General features: G+C 43.1%; 1 protein-coding gene across 4 annotated transcripts in view; it reads left to right on the top strand.

The window, feature by feature from the left end:
- Window positions 1-23,016, top strand: part of ints8 (integrator complex subunit 8) — a 154,497-nt gene that overhangs the window by 83,635 nt on the left and 47,846 nt on the right. For 2 of the 4 annotated variants that reach the window (XM_063067227.1, XM_063067212.1), the window contains exons 23-25: window positions 1,058-1,161; window positions 8,121-8,171; window positions 17,667-17,740. In XM_063067227.1, coding sequence (XP_062923297.1) covers window positions 1,058-1,161; window positions 8,121-8,171; window positions 17,667-17,740 — 229 coding nt within the window. The remainder of the gene's footprint in view (window positions 1-1,057; window positions 1,162-8,120; window positions 8,172-17,666; window positions 17,741-23,016) is intronic. The other 2 variants (XM_063067235.1, XM_063067219.1) reach the window with 1 other exon arrangement.

The following is a 23,016-nucleotide window of genomic DNA, read 5'->3' on the forward strand; positions in this document are numbered from 1 at the left end:
GATTGATTCCTGGGATGGCAGGACTTTCATATGAAGAAAGACTGGATGAACTGGGCTTGTACTCGTTGGAATTTAGAAGATTGAGGGGGGATCTGATTGAAACGTATAAGATCCTAAAGGGATTGGACAGGCTAGATGCAGGAAGATTGTTCCCGATGTTGGGGAAATCCAGAACAAGGGATCACAGTTTGAGGATAGAGGGGAAGCCTTTTAGAACCGAGATTAGGAAAAACTTCTTCACACAGAGAGTGGTGAATCTGTGGAATTCTCTGCCACAGCAAACTGTTGAGGCCAGTTCATTGGCTATGTTTAAGAGGGAGTTAGATATGGCCCTTGTGGCTACAGGGGTCAGGGGGTATGGAGGGAAGGCTGGGGCGGGGTTCTGAGTTGGATGATCAGCCATGATCATAATAAATGGCGGTGCAGGCTCGAAGGGCCGAATGGCCTACTCCTGCACCTATTTTCTATGTTTCTATGATATCCTTCTATTGTGAGGCTGGGTCTTCTGGTCCTAGACTCCCCCACTACTGGAAACATCCTCTCCACATCCACTCTATCCAGGCCTTTAGTATTCAATAGGTTTCAATGAAACATCCTCCCCACCCCCATTCTAAATTACAGCGAGCTATCAAACACTCCTCATATCATTAATCCTTTCATTTCCAGGATCATTCTCATGAACCTCCTCTAGTCCCTCTCTTATTACCAGACTCTCCTCAAAACCCTCTCCTACTCTCCTACTCCAGCTGTTCTTAGATAAGGGCCCACAACTGCTCACAATATTAAGATTATAAACATCCATAAAATTGTTCTTTATATGAGCAGTGGAGGCCAGGTCATTTGGTGTATGTAAAGCTGAGGTTGATAGGTTCTTGATTAGTCAGGGTGTGAAAGGTTACAGAAAGAGGGCAGGAGTAGACTCGATGGGCTGAATGGCCTAATTCTTCTCCTCTGACTAATGGTCTTTATGATTATATTGTTATAAATGTCAAAGAATTTGTTGCAATATATTTTGCTCTATGTAATAGAGGATTTTTTTTACTTTCTGGTTTTTTAGCAACCAATCAGTTTTCTGCAGCCCTACACTTCTACCTTCAAGCTGGTGCCATTTGTTCAGACTTCTTCAATAAATGTGTCCCTTCCGACGTATACACAGACATGGTAAGAGCAGAGAACGTATGACTGTATAGGTCCTTCGGCCCACAATGTTGTGCCGACCGTTTGATCTAATCCAAGGTCACTCTCACTCTTCCCTCCTACATAGTCTTCATTTTTCATCCATGTGCCAGGAACATCAGTTTTGAACAGAGAGGAGGAGAGATTTCTTTCACCAGAGGCTGGAGAGTCTGTGCAATTCGTTACCACAGATGACTGTGAAGATTAAGTCACTGAGTATATTTAAAGCAGAGGTTGATAGGTTCTTGACTAGTCAAGGCGTCAAAGATTATGGGGGTGGCAAGGTAACTTGATGGTTAGCACAACATTTTACAGTACCTGCGACCCGCTTTCAATTCCCGCCACTGCCGGTAAGGGATTGTATGTTCTCCCCATGAAGTGGGTTTCCTCCAGGTGCTCTGGTTCCCTGTCACAGTCCAAAGACGTACCAGTTGGCAGGTTAATTGCTCATTGTAAATTGTCCGGTGATTAGGCCAGGATTAAGTGTGGGGATTGCTGGGCAGTGTGGCTCGAAGGGCTTATTCCACACTGTATCTCAGTAAATAAATAAAGGCAGGAGTATGGGTTTGAGAGGGAAAATGCATCAGCCATGATGAAATGGTGGAGCAGACACGATGGGTTGAACGGTCTAATTCTGCTCTGATGTTTTATGGTCTTAAATATTCCTAATCTCTCCGTCTCTAACTCCACTCCTGGCACCCACCATTACGTCTCTGTGTAAAAGAAAAAATACCTGCCCCTGACATCCCCCCTCCCCCATACTTCCCTCCAATCACCTTATACCACTTCATATTATCCATTTAGAGTTTATTATTTGTATTATCCCGTGTAGAGTTTTCTATTTTGTTATGTTTGTTCCACAGTTACGGGTCAGTTGTTACTTTAATCCTCTGTCCTTGATCATCTACACTGTTACAACAGACCCGCCCACCCGGGGGCCGCATGCTCATGTAGTGGTTGGCGTAACACTATTACAGCAGCAGCGAGCTGGGTTCAGTTCCACCACTGTCTGAAAGGAGTTTCTGCATTCTCCCCATCATCGTGTGAGTTTCCTCCCACATTCCAAAGGCACACCGGTTAAGGCTAATAGGTTAATTGGTCACATGTTTGTAATTGGGCGGTGACAGCTCATTGGGCCGGAAGGAGCTGTTACTGTACTGTATCGCCAAATAAAGTATATTTACTCTGAACTATGTGACTTTTTAAAGAGGCACTTATAGAAAATGGTGGAAATCTTGAACAGATTGATCTTTATGAACAGTAATATGTGTGATATATTTGGTTTATCTATGTTTTCTGTAGCGGTGTAGCTTCTTTAATGGTAAGACTCTTGGCAGTGTGGAGGATCAGAGGGATCTTGGGGTCCGAGTCCATAGGATGCTTAAAGCTGCTACAAAGGTTGACTTTGTGGCTAAGAAGGCATACGGTGCATTGGCCTTCATCAACCGTGGGATTAAGTTTGAGAGCCGAGAGGTAATGTTGCAGCTATATAGGACCCTGGTCAGACCCCACTTGGAGTACTGTGCTCAGTTCTGGTCGCCTCACTACAGGAAGGGCGTGGAAACCATAGAAAGGGTGCAGAGGAGATTTACAAGGATGTTGCCTGGATTAGGGAGCATGCATTATGAGAGGTTGAGTGAACTCGGCTTTTACTCCTTGGAGTGACGGAGGATGAGAGGTGACTTGATAGAGGTGTATAAGATGATGAGAGGCATTGATCGTGTGGATAGTCAGAGGCTTTTCCCCAGGGCTGAAATGGCTAGCACGAGAGGGCATAGTTTTAAGGTGCTTGCAAGTTGGTACAGAGGAGATGTCATGGATAAGCTTTTTATACAGAGAGTAGTAAGTGCATGGAATGGGCTGCCGGCGGTGGTGGTGGAGGGGAAACAACAGGGTCTTTTAAGAGACTCCTGGATGGCTATGTGGAGCTTAGAAAAAGAGAGGGCTATGGGTAAAGCCTAGGTAGTTCTAAGGTAGGGACATGTTTGGCACAGCTTTGTGGGCCGAAGGGCCTGTATTGTGCTGTAGGTGTTCTATGTTTCTCAACAAAACTCACCCTAACTGTCCCTGCACAGCATTTGTTAAATGGTCTTTCCTCCTCTCCATGTTCTGTTGGTAATTATTGAGTCTGTTCATATGTTCACATTTATTTAAGTTTGATCATTGATGTTTGTACATGTGACTGGTCTGCTAACTGTTGATTGCTCCTTTCTGTTGCACCATTGTCGTGTAAACTGTTGGTAGTTATTGTGTTGTTGTCATGGTATTGTCCCATGTTTTATCCTTGGCACCGAACCACAATCAGTTCTGGTATTGTTCACATAAATTGATTCTGATTCGGATCTGATTTATTGGACTGCAAGAACCTGGTCCTCTGCTGTATCTGTAAAAACAATCAAAATAAATTCAAAAAAACAAAAAAAAAACAAATTCAGTATGATCCAGAGGAACAGTGTTGCATCTTTCACTGAAGCTTTTCACAGCTTTGTATTTCTGATAATAAGTTCAACAGCTTCTGAACGTGAACAAAACCTTTGGTTTTTTTGAATCTGGATGAAGGGTCTTGGTCTGAAATGTCAACTGTTTATTCGTCTCCACTGATCCTCCCTTTCCTGCTGAGTTCCTCCAGCATTTTGTGTTTATTGCACCTTCACTTTTTCATTGTTTTAACGAGCAACTTTAGTTAATAGTTGGCATTTGTTATATTTAGAGCTACAGCACAGACAGGCCCTTGCATCCCAGCGAGCCACAACACCCAGCAACCCACCCATTTAACCAAAGCCTAATCACAGGACAATTTACAATGACCAATTAACCTACCAACCAATACGTCTTTGGACTGTGGGAGGAAACTGGAGCGCTCGGAGGAAACCCACGCGGTCGCCGGGAGAATGAACAAACTCCTTACTGATGGCATCAGAATTGAACTCCCAAATCCGACACCCCAAACTGTAATAGCCTTGTGCTCACCACTACTCTACGGTCTTAGATGACTGTTGCCCCTTCCCTTGTCCTACTGCCAACCCCCTTTGCCTTCAATGCTCCCTTTCAGTCAAGGATCGACTTCATTTGCCGTATACGTTTATATATATATATATTAGGAATTTGCTGTGCTGCGTTGGTCAGGGTGCGACTGCAACAAAAAACAACATTCAACTATTATACAGAATAAAGAATTATATGAAAGTAAAATTAGAAAGTAAAATACGGGTATGGAATAAAATGTACATAAATACCAGCATGTATTCACACGAAGTGGTTTAAAGTGTTTACAGTGCAGTGCCAGGGGTAATAGATAGAGGGGCTGGGCGAGGATCAAACTGGAATGGTTGATCCGATTAACTGACAGGGGAAGAAACTTTTAAGATGGGATGGTTTTAGTTTTAATAGCCCTGTAGTGCTTGAGTGGGTAGTGTCTGTAATGATTTTTCCTGCCCGCTTCTTTGTCCTGGACATATACAGGCCCCGCAGTGATGGTAGACTGCAGACAATGACCGTTTCCACTGACCTGACAGTTCTGTGTAGTTTTCATATATTGTGAGAGGATGCTGCACCAAACCAGACAGTAATAGCTCAAACCTACCACTTTTGCTTTTCTGGGTCCTCTCCATAATAAGATAAGATATTGAAACACAATTAAGCCATATGGCTCATCAAGTCTGCTCCAACATTTCAACATGGCTGACCCATTTTCCTCTCAGCCCCAATCTCCAGCTTTCCCCCCATATCCCTTCATGTCATATAACAATTACAGCACGGAAACAGGTCATTTCAGTCCTTCTAGTCCGTGCCGAACTCTTACTCTCACCTAGTCCCACCAACCTGCACTCAGCCCATAACCCTCCATTCCTTTCCTGTCCATATATCTATCCAATTTAACTTTAAATGACAACATTGAACCTGCCTCAACCACTTCTGCTGGAAGCTCATTCCACACAGCTACCACTCTCTGAGTAAAGAAGTTCCCCCTCATGTTACCCCTAAACTTTTGCCCCTTAACTGTCAACTCATGTCCTCTCGTTTGAATCTCCCACATTCTCAATGGAAAAAGCCTATCCACGTCAACTCTATCTATCCCTCTCATAATTTTAAATACCTCTATCAAGTCCCCCCTCAACCTTCTACGTTCCAAAGAATAAAGACCCAACTTGTTCAACCTTTCTCTGTAACTTAGGTGATGAAACCCAGGTAACATTCTCATAAATCTGCTCTGTACTCTCTCTATTTTGTTGACATCTTTCCTATAATTCAATGACCAAAACTGTACACAATATTCCAAATTTGGTATCACCAATGCCTTGTACAATTTCAACATTACATCCCAACCCCTCAGTGCTCTGATTTATAAAGGCCAGCATACCAAAAGCTTTCTTCACTACCCTATCCACATGAGATTCCACCTTCAGGGAACTATGCACCATTATTCCTAGATCTCTCTGTTCTACAGCATTCTTCAATGCCCTACCATTTACCATGTATGTCCTATTTTGATCAGTCCTACCAAAATGTAGCACCTCACATTTATCAGCATTAAACTCCATCTGCTATCTTTCAGCCCACTCTTCTAAGTGGTCTAAATCTCTCTGCAAGCTTTGAAAACCTACTTCGTTATCCATTATTTGATGTCCTGACCGATCAAAAATCTATCAACCTCTGCCTTAAATAAACATACAGATTTGGCCTCCACTGCTACCTCTGGCAATGAATTCCACAGATTCACCACTCTGGCAAAAAAAATTCCTTCTCATCTCCATTCTAAAAGGCCGACCCTCTATTCTGAGGCCACTCCTCTGGTCTTCGATTCTCCCTCCATAGGAAACATCCTTACCACATCTTTTCATCATATAATAGGATTCAATGACGTCACCCCTAATTCTTCTGAATTCCAGTGAATACAGGCCCAGAGCCATCTAATACTCAACCTGGAATCGTTTTAATGAACCACCTTTGAACTGTCTTCACTTTCCACACAACCTTTCTAAGATAAGGGGCCTAAAACTGCTCACAGTATTCCAAGTGAAGCCTCACCAGTGTTTTATAAAGTTTCAGCATTACATCCTTGGTTTTATATTCTAGTCCTCTTGAAAGAAATGCTAACATTACATTTACCTTCCTCATCACAGACTCAACCTGCAAATTAACATTTAGGAAATCGTGCACAAGGACTCCCAAATCCCTTTGCACCTCATATTTTAGTATTTTCTCTACACTTAGAAAATAGTCAACCCTTTCATTTCTTTTACCAAAGTGCATGACCATACACTTCCTAACACTGTATTCCATCTGCCACTTCTTTGCCCATTCTCCTAATCTGTCTTGTCTTTCTGCATCCTCTTTACTTCCTCAAAACTACCTGCCCCTCCACCTATCTTCATATTTTTGAATAAAGTTGCAACAAAGCCATCTATTCTGTCATCCAAATCATTGACATACAATGTAAAATCAGCCACTGCTTTATCCATGCTAGAATCTTTCCTGTAATACCATGGGCTGATAACTTGTTAAGTAGCCAGCCTCATGTGTGGCATCTTGTCAAAAGCCACCTGAAAATGCAAGTGCACAGCATCAACCAGTTTTCCTTTGCCTATTATAGTTATTCTTCAACGAATTCCAGCAGATTTGTCAGGGAAGATTTTCCCTTGAGGAAACCATGTTGACTATGGCCTATTTTATCATTTGCCTCCAAGAACCCCGAAACCACATCCTTAACAATCGACTCCAACATCTTCCCAACCACTGAGGTCAGACTAACTGGCCTATAATTTCCTTTCTTCTTACTTTCTCCCTTCTTGAACAGTGGAGTGACATTTGCAGTCCAGTCTTTCAGAAACATTCCAGAATCTAGTGATTCTTGAAAGATTATTACTAACACCTCCTCGATCTCTTCAGCCATCTCTTTCAGAACTCTGGGCTGTACACCATCTGGTCCAGGTGATTTACAGACCTTTCAGTTTTCCAAGAACCTTCTCTCTGGTTACGGTAATTTCACATACTTTATGAACCCTGACACCTAGAACTTCCACCATACTGCTAGTGTCTTCCACAGTGAAGACTGATGCATCTCCAGCCATACATCATGGAAATGGGCACTTCAGCCCACTCACTACGCTGACCAACAGGCACCCTCCTGATCCCAGATTATTCTCCCCATGTTCTCATCAATTGTTGCCAGGTTCAATGCCATTGTCGGACTCCCTGAGACACCAGGGATAACTTACAGTGGCCAGTTCACCCACTAACTCACTGCTCTTCATCATATGGGGGAAGACTCGACAGACTTTAAAAGTTCTGCATTTCAGGTTCTCGAAAGAAGATGATTAAGGCAGCGCAGTGGTATAGTGGTAGTGTGATGCTTGACAGCATCAGTGACCTGGGCTCAAATTCCACTGCTGTCTCTGAAGAGCTTGTACCTTTTCCCCATGACTATGTGAGTTTCCTCTGGGTGCTCCAATTTCTAACGACGTGCGGGTTAGTGGGTTACGTGGGTGTAATTGGCCAGCATGGGGCTGTGGAGCAAAAGTTCAAACTCTGGTTTGTATTTCAACCATACATGAACACAGCCAAAAGAAACAATGTCACTGCAGGGCCAAGGTGCAAAACACAGTACCAACAGTCACACATAGTTACGACAGAAGAAAAACACACGGTCACAAAATAATATAGCCCAAGTCCCTGAGTGACAAGAGCTGCAGGTTAATGGTACATGGGATGTTGTCCTGGTCCAGCTTGTTGCCGTGTCTTATCTCTAAATAAATAAATAAAATCAGCCTTAAGTGTTAACTCACCACACGCTTTACCTGACCACTGAGAATTTCCAGTGTTCCTGCTTTTCAGATTTCCACCATTCACGTAAAACAAAATGAATTGAAAAAGGAACCAATAAGGCAGGAAGTTTAATGAACTGTACGTTATCTAATTATTGTCACGTTTATTTTTTGTTAAAGGTGCTGAAGAGAATGATCAAATGTTGTTCAATGTTAAATTGCCACACACAAGTAAGTAAAAAATACTCATTCACTCTTCCTTCAGTTAGTCCTGACGAAGGGTCTCGGCCTGAAACGGCCACTGCACCTCTTCCTACAGATGCTGCCTGGCCTGCTGCGTTCACCAGCAACTTTGATGTGTGTTGCTTGAATTTCCAGCATCTGCAGAATTCCTGTTGTTCTCATTCATGTTTGTTTTGCTTTAAACTATGATGGGCCATTGGTTTGTAAAATTTTAAACCTCCCCATAGAAGTGAGTGAATTACATAGAAACATAGAAATATAGAAAATAGGTGCAGGAGTAGGCCATTCGGCCCTTCGAGCCTGCACCACCATTTATTATGATCATGGCTGATCATCCAACTCAGAACCCTGCCCCAGCCTTCCCTCCATACCCCCTGATCCCCGTAGCCGCAAGGGCCATATCTAACTCCCTCTTAAATATAGCCAATGAACTGGCCTCAACTGTTTCCTGTGGCAGAGAATTCCACAGATTCACCACTCTCTGTGTGAAGAAGTTTTTCCTAATCTCGGTCCTAAGAGGCTTCCCCTTTATCCTCAAACTGTGACCCCTCGTTCTGGACTTCCCCAACATCGGGAACAATCTTCCTGCATCTAGCCTGTCCAATCCCTTTAGGATTTTATACGTTTCAATCAGATCCCCCCTCAATCTTCTAAACTCCAATGAGTACAAGCCCAGTTCATCCAGTCTTTCTTCATATGAAAGTCCTGCCATCCCAGGAATCAATCTGGTGAACCTTCTTTGTACTCCCTCTATGGCAAGGATGTCTTTCCTCAGATTAGGGGACCAAAACTGCACACAATACTCCAGGTGTGGTCTCACCAAGGCCTTGTACAACTGCAGTAGTACCTCCCTGCTCCTGTACTCGAATCCTCTCGCTCTAAATGCCAACATACCATTTGCCTTTTTCACCGCCTGCTGTACCTGCATGCCCACTTTCAATGACTGGTGTATAATGACACCCAGTTCTCGTTGCACCTCCCCTTTTCCTAATCGGCCACCATTCAGATAATAATCTGTTTTCCTATTTTTGCCACCAAAGTGGATAACTTCACATTTACCCACATTAAATTGCATCTGCCATGAGTTTGCCCACTCACCCAACCTATCCAAGTCACTCTGCATCCTCTTAGCATCCTCCTCACAGCTAACACTGCCACCCAGCTTCGTGTCATCCGCAAACTTGGAGATGCTGCATTTAATTCCCTCATCCAAGTCATTAATATATATTGTAAACAACTGGGGTCCCAGCACTGAGCCTTGCGGTACCCCACTAGTCACCACCTGCCATTCTGAAAAGGTCCCGTTTATTCCCACTCTTTGCTTCCTGTCTGCTAACCAATTCTCTATCCACATCAATACCTTACCCCCAATACCGTGTGCTTTAAGTTTGCACACTAATCTCCTGTGTGGAACCTTGTCAGAAGCCTTTTGAAAATCCAAATACACCACATCCACTGGTTCTCCCCTATCCACTCTACTAGTTACATCCTCAAAAAATTCTATGAGATTCTTCAGACATGATTTTCCTTTCACAAATCCATGCTGACTTTGTCCGATGATATCACCGCTTTCCAAATGTGCTGTTATCACATCTTTAATAACTGACTCCAGCAGTTTCCCCAGCACCGATGTTAGGCTAACCGGTCTATAATTCCCCGGTTTCTCTCTCCCTCCTTTTTTAAAAAGTGGGGTTACATTAGCCACCCTCCAATCCTCAGGAACTAGTCCAGAATCTAACGAGTTTTGAAAAATTATCACTAATGCATCCACTATTTCTTGGGCTACTTCCTTAAGCACTCTGGGATGCAGACCATCTGGCTCTGGGGATTTATCTGCCTTCAATCCCTTCAATTTACCTAACACCACTTCCCTACTAACATGTATTTCGCTCAGTTCCTCCATCTCACTGGACCCTCTGTCCCCTACTATTTCTGGGAGATTATTTATGTCCTCCTTAGTGAAGACAGAACCAAAGTAATTATTCAATTGGTCTGCCATGTCCTTGCTCCCCATAATCAATTCACCTGTTTCTGTCTGTAGGGGACCTACATTTGTCTTTACCAGTCTTTTTCTTTTTACATATCTATAAAAGCTTTTACAGTCAGTTTTTATGTTCCCTGCCAGTTTTCTCTCATAATCTTTTTTCCCCTTCCTAATTGAGCCCTTTGTCCTCCTCTGCTGAACTCTGAATTTCTCCCAGTCCTCAGGTGAGCCACTTTTTCTGGCTAATTTGTATGCTTCTTCTTTGGAATTGATACTATCCCTAATTTCTCTTGTCAGCCACGGGTGCACTACCTTCCTTGATTTATTCTTTTGCCAAACTGGGACGAACAATTGTTGTAGTTCATCCATGCAACCTTTAAATGCTTGCCATTGCATATCCACCGTTAAGTGTCATTTGCCAGTCTATCTTAGCTAATTCACGTCTCACACCTTCAAAGTTACCCCTCTTTAAGTTCAGAACCTTTGTTTCTGAATTAACTATGTCACTCTCCATCTTAATGAAGAATTCCACCATATTATGGTCACTCTTACCCACGACAAGATTGCTAATTAACCTTTCCTCATTGCTCAAAACCCAGTCCAGAATAGCCTGCTCTCTAGTTGGTTCCTCAACATGTTGGTTCAAAAAACCATCCCGCATACATTCCAAGAAATCCTCTTCCTCAGCACCTTTACCAATTTGGTTCACCCAGTCTACATGTAGATTGAAGTCACCCATTATATTAGACAGTAAGTGGTGGGAGGGGAGGCTTCGGGGCTTTGATCATTCATTTCTTGTTTCGTGGATGTCTGTGAAGAGTATGAATTTCAGGTTGTACACTATACATTCTCTTATAGCAAACTGAACCTTTGAAGGGATGGGAGTGAAGTTGCATCTCAAATGTTACCTGTAGATAATCGTTGACAGTGGGGTACAGCATTAGAGTTGTAGGAAAGTACAGCACAGAAGCAGACTCTTTGGCCCATCTAGTCCATGCCGAACCATTTAACTGCCTTCCTTCCATAGTCTTTCCTTTAATAGATCAAGATCATTTAATGTCATTTTCAGTATACGTGTAAAGAAGAACAAAATAATTGTTACTCCAGATCCAATGCAGTACGAGAAAAAGCACAAAAAGATGAAGAACACAGTAATATAAATTTAAAAATACACAAACTCCTGAAGGCCTCAGCAGGTCAGACAGCATCTATGAAAAAGAATAGACAATAGACAATAGGTGCAGGAGTAGGCCATTCGGCCCTTTGAGCCAGCACCGCCATTCACTGTGATCATGGCTGATCATCCACTATCAGTATCCAGTTCCTGCCTTATCCCCATAACCTTTGATTCCGCTGTCTTTAAGAGCTCTATCCATCTCTTTTTTGAAAGCATCCAGAGACTTGGCCTCCACAGCCTTCTGGGGCAGAGCATTCCATATATCCACCACTCTCTGGGTGAAAAAGTTTTTCCTCAACTCCATTCTAAATGGCCTACCCCTAATTCTTAAACTGTGGCCTCTGATTCTGGACTCACCCATCAGCGGGAACATGCTTCCTGCCTGCAGCGTATCCAATCCCTTAATAATCTTATTTTTTCAATAAGATCCCCTCTCAGCCTTCTAAATTCCAGAGTATACAAGCCCAGTCACTCCAATCTTTCGACATATGACAGTCCTGCCACCCCGGGCATTAACCTCGTGAACCTACGCTGCACTCCCTCAATAGCAAGAATGTCCTTCCTCAAATTTGGAGACCAAAACTGCATACTACTCCAGGTGTAGTCTCACCAGGGCCCTGTACAGCTGCAGAAGGACTTCTTTGTTCTTATACTCAATTCCCCTTGTTATGAAGGCCAGCATGCCATTAGCTTTTTTCACTGCCTGCTGTACTTGCATGCTTGCTTTTAGTGACTGATGCACAAGAACACCTAGATCTCGTTGTGCTTCCCCTTTTCCTAACTTGACTCCATTTAGATAATAATCTGCCTTCCCGTTCTTACCACCAAAGTGGATAACCTCACATTTATCCACATTAAACTGCATCTGCCATGCATCTGCCCACTCACCCAGCCTGTCCAAGTCACCCTGCATTCTCATAACATCCTCCTCACATTTCACACTGCCTCCCAGCTTTGTGTCATCGGCAAATTTGCTAATGTTACTATTAATTCCCTCATCTAAATCACTAATATATGTTGTAAACAGCTGCGGTCCAGCACTGAACCCTGCGGTACCCCACTGGTCACCGCCTGCCATTCCAAAAGGGACCCGTTAATCGCTACTCTTTGTTTTCTGTCAGCCAGCCAATTTTCAATCCATGTCAGTACTCTGCCCCCAATACCATGTGCCCTAATTTTGCCCACTAGTCTCTTATGTGGGACTTTATCAAAGGCTTTCTGAAAGTCCAGGTACACTACATCCACTGGCTCTTCCTTGTCCATTTTCATAGTTACATCCTCAAAAAATTCCAGAAGATTAGTCAAGCACGATTTCCCCTTCGTAAATCTATGCTGACTCGGACCAGTCCTGTTACTACTATCCAGATGTGTTGTAATTTCATCTTTTATAATTGACTCCAGCATCTTTCCCACCACCAACGTCAGGCTAACCGGTCTATAATTCCCTATTTTCTCTCTTCCTCCCTTCTTGAAGAGAAGGACAACATTAGCCACCCTCCAATCCACAGGAACTGATCCTGAATCTATAGAGCATTGGAAAATGATTACTAATGCGTCCATGATTTCTAAAGCCACCTCCTTAAGTACCTTGGGATGCAGACCATCAGGTCCTGGGGAGTTATCAGCCTTCAGACCCAACAGCCTATCCAACACCATTTGCTGCCTAATATAAATTTCCTTCAATTCATCCATTACCCTAGGTCTTTTGGCCACTATTACACCTGGGAGATTGTTTGTGTCTTCCCTAGTGAAGACAGATCCAAAGTACCTGTTCAACTCGTCTGCCATTTCCTTGTTCCCCATAATAAATTCACCCGCTTTTGTCTTCAAGGGCCCAATTTTGGTCTTAACAGATTTTTTTTTCCTTTTCACATACCTGAAGAAGCTTTTACTATCCTCCTTTATATTCTTGGCTAGGTTACCTTCGTACCTCATTTTTTCTCCGCGTATTGCCTTTTTAGTTACCTTCTGTTGCTCTTTAAAAAATTTCCAATCCTCCGGCTTCCCACTCATCTTTGCTATGTTATATTTCTTCTCTTTTATTTTTATGCTCTCCATTACTTCCCTTGTCAGCCATGGCCTCCCCTTACTCCCCTTAGGATCTTTCTTCCTCTTTGGAATGAACTGATCCTGCACCTTCCGCATTATTCCCAGAAACACTTGCCATTGCTGTTCCACTGTCATCCCTGCTAGGGTATTGTTCCATTGAACTTTGGCCAGCTCCTCCCTCATAGCACCATAGTTCCCTTTTGTTCAACTGTAATACTGACACTTCCCTTCTCCCTCTCAAATTGTAGATTAAAACTTATCATATTATGATCACTACCTCCTAATGGCTCCTTTACCTCGAGGTCCCTGATCAAATCCGGTTCATTGCACAACACTAAATCTAGAATTGCGTTCTCTCTGGTAGGCTCCAGTACAAGCTGTTCTAAGAATCCATCTCGGAGGGACTCCACAAACTCCCTTTCTTGGGGTCCAGCACCAACCTGATTCCTCCAGTCTACCTGCATGTTGAAGTCCCCCATAATAACCGTAGCATTACCTTTGCGACATGCCAACTTTAACTCTTGATTCAACTTACACCCTACATCCAGACTACTGTTTGGGGGCCTGTAGATAACTCCCATTAGGGTCTTTCTACCCTTAGAATGTCTCAGTTCTATCCATACTGACTCTACGTCTCCTGATTCTATGTCCCCCCTCACAAGGGACTGAAAATCATTCCCCACCAACAGAGCCACCCCACCCCCCACCCATCAGTCTGTCCTTTCGATAGGACGTATCCTTGAATATTCATTCCCCAGGCCCTGTCCACTTGAAGCCATGTCTCTGTTAATCCCACAACATCATACTTACCAACTTCCAACTGAGCCTCAAGCTCATCCACTTTATTTCTTATACTCCGTGCATTCATATACAATACTTTTAATTCATTACTCCCCTCACCTCCCATATCAATTCCTATTTCACTTGGCCATGCTGTACGATCCCTTCTTGAGCTTTCTGCTGTGATGATTCTGCTGTGATTCTTAACTTTTCTTATTCTCACTTTCCCTTTATCTTCATCCTTATGTTTCCAGTTCGTCCCCCCCCCCACTACTTAGATTAAACACCCCCGTGTTGCAGAGGCAAACCTGCCTGCCAGAATGTTGATGCCCGCTTATTAAGGTGCAACCCGTCCCTTTTGTACAATTCATCCTTACCCCGAAACATACCCCAGTGGAATGAATGAACAGTTGATTTTTCAGACCGAGACCCTTCTTCAGGACTGGAAAGAATGGGGGATATGCCAGAATAAAAAAAGTTGGGGGAGAGAAAGGAGGATACTTATAAGGTGATAGGTGAAGCCATTGAGTCAGAAAGGTAAAAGGCTGGAGAAGAAGGAATCTGATTGGAGAGGAGCGTGGACCGTAGGAGAAAGGGAAGGGAAAGGGAACCCGGGGGAGGTAATAGGCAGGTGAGAAGAGGGAAGAGGCTGGATTGGGGAATAGAGGAAGAGTGGAGGGGGAGGCAAAGTTTTTTTTACTGGAAGGAGAATCGATATTCATGCCATCAAATTGGAGACTACTCAAACGGAATATAAGGTGTTGCTCCTACGGTCCACTCTGCTCTCCAATAGATTCCTTCTCCAGCCATTTCCGTTTGGGGGAGAGAAAGGTGGACACCTGGCACAAGAGGAGGCCACGAGCCAACATGTCGGAATGGAATCAGAATTAAAATGTCTACGGAGTTGCTCAACAAAGCAGTCCTCCAATTTACAACGGGTCTCACGAGTATAGAGGAGGCTGCATCAGGAGCACCTGACACAATAGGTGGCCCTAGTAGATTCGCGGGTGAAGTGTTGCTTCACCTGGGTGGACTCTTTAGGGCCCAGAATGGAGGTGAGGGAGGAGGTGTTTGGGGAGGTGTAGCACTTTAGCTTCTTGCATGGATAAGTGCGAGGAGGGAGATTAGTGAGGAGGGACGAATGGACAAAGGAATCACGGAGGGAGCGATGGAATACAAAAGTAAGATAGCCAATAATATTAAAGAGTAATGGAGGACAAGGAAAATGCGGATGAACTGAATAAGTATTTTGCATCAGTCTTCACTGTGGAAGACACGCAGTATGGTGAAAGTTCCAGGTGTCAGGGGTCATGAAGTCTGTGAAGTTTCTTGGGAAACTGAAAGGTCTGAAGGTAGAACAATCACCTTGACCAGGGGGTGTACACCCCAGGGTTCTGAAAGAGGTGACTGAAGAGACTGTGGAGACATTAGTAATAATTTTTCAAGAATCACTAGATTCTGGAATGGTTCCAGAAGACTCAAAAATTGGAAATGTCACTCCACTCTTCAAGAAAGGAGAGAGGCAGAAGAAAGGAAACTGGGTGACAGTCAGGAAGAGGCACAGTGTGATTGGGAAGATGTTAAAATCGATTATATCAAATGGTAAAAGCTTTGATAGAGTGGATGTGGAGAGGATGTTCCCTACGGTAGAAGACTCTGTGTCCAGAGGATACAGCCTCAGAATAAAGGGGTGTCCTTTTAGAATGGAAATAAGGAGAAATTTAGAAACATAGAAAACCTACAACACAATAATAGGCCCTTTGGCCCAAAAAGCTGTGCCGAACTTGTACTTACTTTAGAACTACCTAGGCTTACCCAAAGCCCTCTATTTTTCTGAGCTCCATGTATCCATCCAGGAGTCTCTTAAAAGACCCTATTGTATCCGCCTCCACCACCGCTGCCGGCAGCCCTTTCCACGCACTCACCACTCTCTGCGTAAAAAAACTTACCTCTGACATCTCCTCTGTACCTACTTCCAAGCATCTTAAAACTATGACCTCTCATGCTAGCCATTTCAGCCCTGAGAAAAAGCCTCTGACTATCCACACGATCAATGCCTCTCATTATCTTATACACCTTTAGCAGGAGCAGCTGTGGAGGCCAAGTCTTTATGTATATTTATTATGTATAGTGGCCTCACTATAAGAAGGATGTGGAAACATTGGAAAGGGTACAGAGGAGATTTACCAGGATGCTGCCTGGTTTAGAGAGTATGCATTACGATCAGAGATTAAGGGAGCTAGGGCTTTACTCTTTGGAGAGAAGGAGGATGAGAGGAGACGTGATAGAAGTGTACAAGATATTAAGAGGAATAGATAGAGTGGACAGCCAGCACCTCTTCCTCAGGGCACCACTGCTCAATACAAGAGGACATGACTTTAAGGTAAGGGGTGGGAAGTTCAAGGAGGATATTAGAGGAAGGTTTTTTACTCAGAGAGTGGTTGGTGCGTGGAATGCACTGCCTGAGTCAGTGGTGGAGGCAGATACACTCGTGAAGTTTAAGAGACTACTAGACAGGTATATGGAGGAATTTAAGGTGGGGGGTTATATGGGAGGCAGGGTTTGAGGGTCGGCACAACATTGTGGGCCGAAGGGCCTGTAAGGTGCTGTACTATTCTATGTTCTATATTTAAGGCAGAGGTTGATAGATTCTTGATTGGTCAGGCATGAAGGGATATGGGGAGAAAGCAGGAGATCGGGGCTGAGAGGGAAATGGATCAGACATGATGAAATGATGGAGCAGACTCAATCGGACAAACCGCCTAAATCTGATCCTATAATCTTATGGTCTTGATAATGGTTTTAAACACCGGGCCTCAATCAACATCAAATTGAATCAACCGACTAATTTGGTACACAGGCCGCTGGATTGCTAGTTCAGTAACATCAAGATCATTTGTGCCAAATGAACCGTGTCTGGGGGTAAACTTGTCTCATTTTGTTACAGTTTCATTCTCATTAAAATACCTAAGTGGTCTGACTTCAACTAACCATGTATTAAAAGTGGTAATTTATAAACTGTTGTTTCATCTCTAATTAAAGCTGTGGTCACAGAACTGACAGTATATGTGATGATGCATTTAGTCGTACAGTGTCCAACAGTATACATGCCAAAACAGTTCCCGAGATTTCAGTTTTAGAATACAGGCCCTTCAGCCATAATGTTGTGCCAACTTGTTAACCTACTCATTTTGCTATCATCCATGCGCCTATCTAAAAGTCCCTAATGTATCTGCTCCTACCACCACCCCTGGCAGGGGCATGCACACACCCACCACTCTGTGTAAAAAAAAAACAAACAACAACACCTACCTCGGACATCCCCCCATACTTTCCTCCAATCACCTTAAAATTATGCCCCCTCAAATTAGCCACCTGCCGTGGGAAGACGTCTTTGCCTGTCTACATGCTCTCTTATCTTGTACACCTCTATCCTTTGAAGAGAAAAGCCGTAAATGACAAATTTGTTGAAACTATTTTACGTTTTGACTAGGTTGCAATATTGTGTCAATTCCTCAGAGAGGTGGATTATATGACTGCTTTCAAGGCTTTGCAAGAACAAAACAGGTAAAAAAAAACTTTCTAACAACAAAATACCGTAGCGGCTGGAAACCTGGAATTATGACAAAATGCTGGAAGCATTTGGATCAGACATCTGTGAAGAGAGTAGTCTGGAACATATTTCAGGTTAATGGTGTTACATTAAAACATGGAACAGTGTGTTGGATTCTGATGCCTTTAATCCAATATTCTTTCAGAAGTCAGGAAAGAGGCATAAAACTTGTGGCTTCGCAGTCGTTTTATGAAGCATTAATAGAACAAAGAGTGTTGGAAGCAGACAGTGTTGGGACAGGGGCTGGCAGTAGAAGGGAGAGAAAAAGCAAAGATGGCAGAGCCTCATAGTCATCTCTTTTTATATCCCACAGATGAGAAACATTCCATTCAAATTCATAGATAATAGTCAACCAATCAGATAGCTCCTATTCAAATAAGACAATAGCAAGAGAACTTTCCAGAATTATACAAATGTACCCACCAGGCAACACACTGAACAATTTCATATACACATAAACAAGAGAAAATCTGCAGATGCTGGAAATCCGAGCAACACACACAAATGCTGGAGGAACTCATCAGGCCAGACAGCATCTATGGAAAAGAGTAAACAGTCGACTGTTTACTCTTTTCCAATTTCAATTTCGTATCCATACTTTGACCATGAGGAAACATACTAAAATTTTTTTAAAATGCAGCTGGTAATTTGTTGAGCTGCAAAGAAATAAGAATCAAATAGTCTAATCCAACAAGTTTCAACGTGCAGACAAGTAGAAAAGTTGAGGCACTGCGATAGAGCGGAGACCAGGAGAAGCTGAAAGGTGTACGGGTTGAGCAAATTGCTAACATGAGATTCTGCAGATGCTAGAAATCTGGAGCAACATATAATTACGGAGAAGGATAGGACTGGACCCAGGGTTGAGATTTTTGATTGGAGAAAGGCTAATTTTGAGGAGATGCGAAAGGATTTAGAAGGAGTGGATTGGGACAATTCGTTTTATGGGAAGGATGTAATAGAGAAATGGAGGTCATTTAAAGGAGAGATTTTGAGGGTACAGAATCTTTATGTTCCTGTTAGGTTGAAAGAAAAGGTTAAAAGTTTGAGAGAGCCATGGTTTTCAAGGGATATTGGAAACTTGGTTTGGAAAAAGAGAGAGATCTACAATAAATATAGGCAGCTTGGAGTAAATGAGGTGCTCGAGGAATGTAAAGAATGTAAAAAGAATCTTAAGAAAGAAATTAGAAAAGCTAAAAGAAGATATGAGGCTGCTTTGGCGAGTAAGGTGAAAATAAATCCAAAGGGTTACAGTTATATTAATAGCAAAAAGATAGTGAGGGATAAAATTGGTCCCTTAGAGAATCAGAGTGGACAGCTATGTGCGGAACCAAAAGAGATGGGGGAGATTTTGAACAATTTCTTTTCTTCGGTATTCACTAAGGAGAAAGATATTGAATTGTGTAAGGTAAGGGAAACAAGTAGGGTAGTTATGGAAACTATGATGATTAAAGAAGAGGAAGTACTGATGCTTTTAAGGAATATAAAAGTGGATAAGTCTCTGGGTCCTGACAGGATATTCCCTAGGATCTTGAGGGAAGTTAGTGTAGAAATAGCAGGGGCTCTGACAGAAATATTTCAAATATCATTAGAAACGGGGATGGTGCCGGAGGATTGGCGTATTGCTCATGTTGTTCCATTGTCTAAAAAGGGTTCTAAGAGTAAACCTAGCAATTATCGGCCTGTAAGTTTGATGTCAGTTGTGGGTAAATTGATGGAAAGTATTCTTAGAGATGGTGTATATAATTATCTGGATAGACAGGGTCTGATTAGGAACAGTCAACATGGATTTATGCGTGGAAAGTCATGTTTGACAAATCTTACTGAATTTTTTGAAGAGGTTACTAGGAAAGTTGATGAAGGTAAAGTGGAGAATGTTGTCTATATGGACTTCAGTAAGGCCTTTGGCAAGATTCCACACGGAAGGTTAGTTAGGAAGGTTCAATCGTTAGGTATTAATATTGAAGTAGTAAAATGGATTCAACAGTGGCTGGATGGGAGATGCCAGAGAGTAGTGGTGGATAACTGTTTGTCAGATTGGAGGCTGGTGACTAGTGGTGTGCCTTGGGGATCTGTACTGGGTCCAATGTTGTTTGTCATATATATTAATGATCTGGATGATGGAGTGATAAATTGGATTAGTAAGTATGTGGATGATACTAAGATAGATGGAGTTGTGGATAATGAAGTAGGTTTTCAAAGCTTGCAGAGAGATTTAGGCCAGTTAGAAGAGTGGGCTGAAAGATGGCAGATGGAGTTTAATGCTGATAAATGTGAGGTGCTACATTTTGGTAGGGCTAATCAAAATAGGACATACATGGTAAATGGTAGGGCATTGAAGAATGCAGTAGAACAGAGTGACCTAGGAATAATGGTGCATAGTTCCCTGAAGGTGGAATCTCATGTGGATAGGGTGGTGAAGAAAGCTTTTGGTATGCTGGCCTTTATAAATCAGAGCATTGAGTACAGGAGTTGGGATGTAATGTTGAAATTGTACAAGGCATTGGTGAGGCCAAACTTGGAGTATTGTATACAGTTCTGGTCACCGAATTATAGGAAAAATGTCAATAAAATAGAGAGAGTACAGAGAAGATTTACTAGAATGTTACCTGGGTTTCATCTCCTAAGTTACAGAGAAAGGTTGAACAAGTTAAGTCTTTATTCTTTAGAGTGTAGAAGGTTGAGGGGGGACTTGATAGAGGTGTTTAATATTATGAGGGGGATAGATAGAGTTGACGTGGACAGGCATTTTCCATTGAGAGTGGGGGAAATTCAAACAAGAGGACATGAGTTGAGAGTTAAAGGGCAAAAGTTTAGGGGTAACATGAGGGGGAACTTCTTTACTCAGAGAGTGGTAGCTGTGTGGAACGAGCTTCCAGCAGAAGTGGTTGAGGCAGGTTCGATGTTGTTTAAAGTTAAACTGGATAGATATATGGACAGGAAAGGAATGGAGGGTTATGGGCTGAGTGCAGGTCAGTGGGACTAGGTGAGAGTAAGCGTTCGGCATGGACTAGAAGGGCTGAGATGGCCTGTTTCCGTGCTGTAATGGTTATATGGTTAACACATACAAAATGCTGGAGGAACTCAGCAGGTCAGGCAGCATTAATGGAAATGAATAAACAGTTGACTTTTCATGCCCAGACCCTCTTCAGGACTAGAAAGGAAAGGGCCAGAAGCCGGAATAAGGTGGTGAAGGGGAAAGTTGAGCAAGTCAAGTCAAGTCACTTTATATTGTCATTTCGACCATAACTGCTGGTACAGTACACAGTAGAAACAAGACAACATTTTTCAGGACCATGGTGCTACATGAACAATACAAGAACTACACTGAACTACGTCAAAAACAACACAAAACTACACTAGACTACAGACCTACCCAGGACTGCAAGCAGAATACCTGTCAGCTTAACCTTGTTGGTGGGGAAAGTTCAAGAAGCAGCAATAAAAATAGATTTGTTGATTAACTTCAGCTAAGATTAGATTGATTAGAGAAATGGGCAAAGAAGTGGCAGGTGGAATACAGTGGTGGGAAGTGTATCCTCATGAACTTTAGTAGGAAGAATAAATGTGTAGTCTTTTCTAAACAGGAAGCAAATTGAAAAATTAGAGGTGCAAAGGGATTTGGGAGACCTGGTGCAGGTTTTACTAAAGGTTACCTTGCAGGTTGAGTGGGTGGTAAGGAAGGGTCATGAGAATGAAAGAGTTCAGGTCTGAAGAGCGTTTGATGGCTATAAGCCTGTACTCACTGGAATTTACAAGAATGGGGGGGGAACCTGTTCAATGTGTACTCACTGGAATTTACAAGAATGGGGGGGGAACCTGTTCAATGTGTACTCACTGGAATTTACAAGAATGGGGGGGGAACCTGTTCAATGTGTACTCACTGGAATTTACAAGAATGGGGGGGGGAACCTGTTCAATGTGTACTCACTGGAATTTACAAGAATGGGGGGGGAACCTGTTCAATGTGTACTCACTGGAATTTACAAGAATGGGGGGGGGAACCTGTTCAATGTGTACTCACTGGAATTTACAAGAATGGGGGGGGGAACCTGTTCAATGTGTACTCACTGGAATTTACAAGAATGGGGGGGGGAACCTGTTCAATGTGTACTCACTGGAATTTACAAGAATGGGGGGGGAACCTGTTCAATGTGTACTCACTGGAATTTACAAGAATGGGGGGGGGAACCTGTTCAATGTGTACTCACTGGAATTTACAAGAATGGGGGGGGGAACCTGTTCAATGTGTACTCACTGGAATTTACAAGAATGGGGGGGGGAACCTGTTCAATGTGTACTCACTGGAATTTACAAGAATGGGGGGGGAACCTGTTCAATGTGTACTCACTGGAATTTACAAGAATGGGGGGGGAACCTGTTCAATGTGTACTCACTGGAATTTACAAGAATGGGGGGGGGAACCTGTTCAATGTGTACTCACTGGAATTTACAAGAATGGGGGGGGGAACCTGTTCAATGTGTACTCACTGGAATTTACAAGAATGGGGGGGGGAACCTGTTCAATGTGTACTCACTGGAATTTACAAGAATGGGGGGGGGAACCTGTTCAATGTGTACTCACTGGAATTTACAAGAATGGGGGGGGAACCTGTTCAATGTGTACTCACTGGAATTTACAAGAATGGGGGGGGGAACCTGTTCAATGTGTACTCACTGGAATTTACAAGAATGGGGGGGGGAACCTGTTCAATGTGTACTCACTGGAATTTACAAGAATGGGGGGGAACCTGTTCAATGTGTACTCACTGGAATTTACAAGAATGGGGGGGGAACCTGTTCAATGTGTACTCACTGGAATTTACAAGAATGGGGGGGGAACCTGTTCAATGTGTACTCACTGGAATTTACAAGAATGGGGGGGGAACCTGTTCAATGTGTACTCACTGGAATTTACAAGAATGGGGGGGGAACCTGTTCAATGTGTACTCACTGGAATTTACAAGAATGGGGGGGGAACCTGTTCAATGTGTACTCACTGGAATTTACAAGAATGGGGGGGGGAACCTGTTCAATGTGTACTCACTGGAATTTACAAGAATGGGGGGGGGAACCTGTTCAATGTGTACTCACTGGAATTTACAAGAATGGGGGGGGGAACCTGTTCAATGTGTACTCACTGGAATTTACAAGAATGGGGGGGGGAACCTGTTCAATGTGTACTCACTGGAATTTACAAGAATGGGGGGGGAACCTGTTCAATGTGTACTCA

This window comes from Mobula hypostoma, chromosome 1, assembly GCF_963921235.1.
Source record: "Mobula hypostoma chromosome 1, sMobHyp1.1, whole genome shotgun sequence".
NCBI classification, from domain to species: Eukaryota; Metazoa; Chordata; class Chondrichthyes; order Myliobatiformes; family Myliobatidae; genus Mobula; species Mobula hypostoma.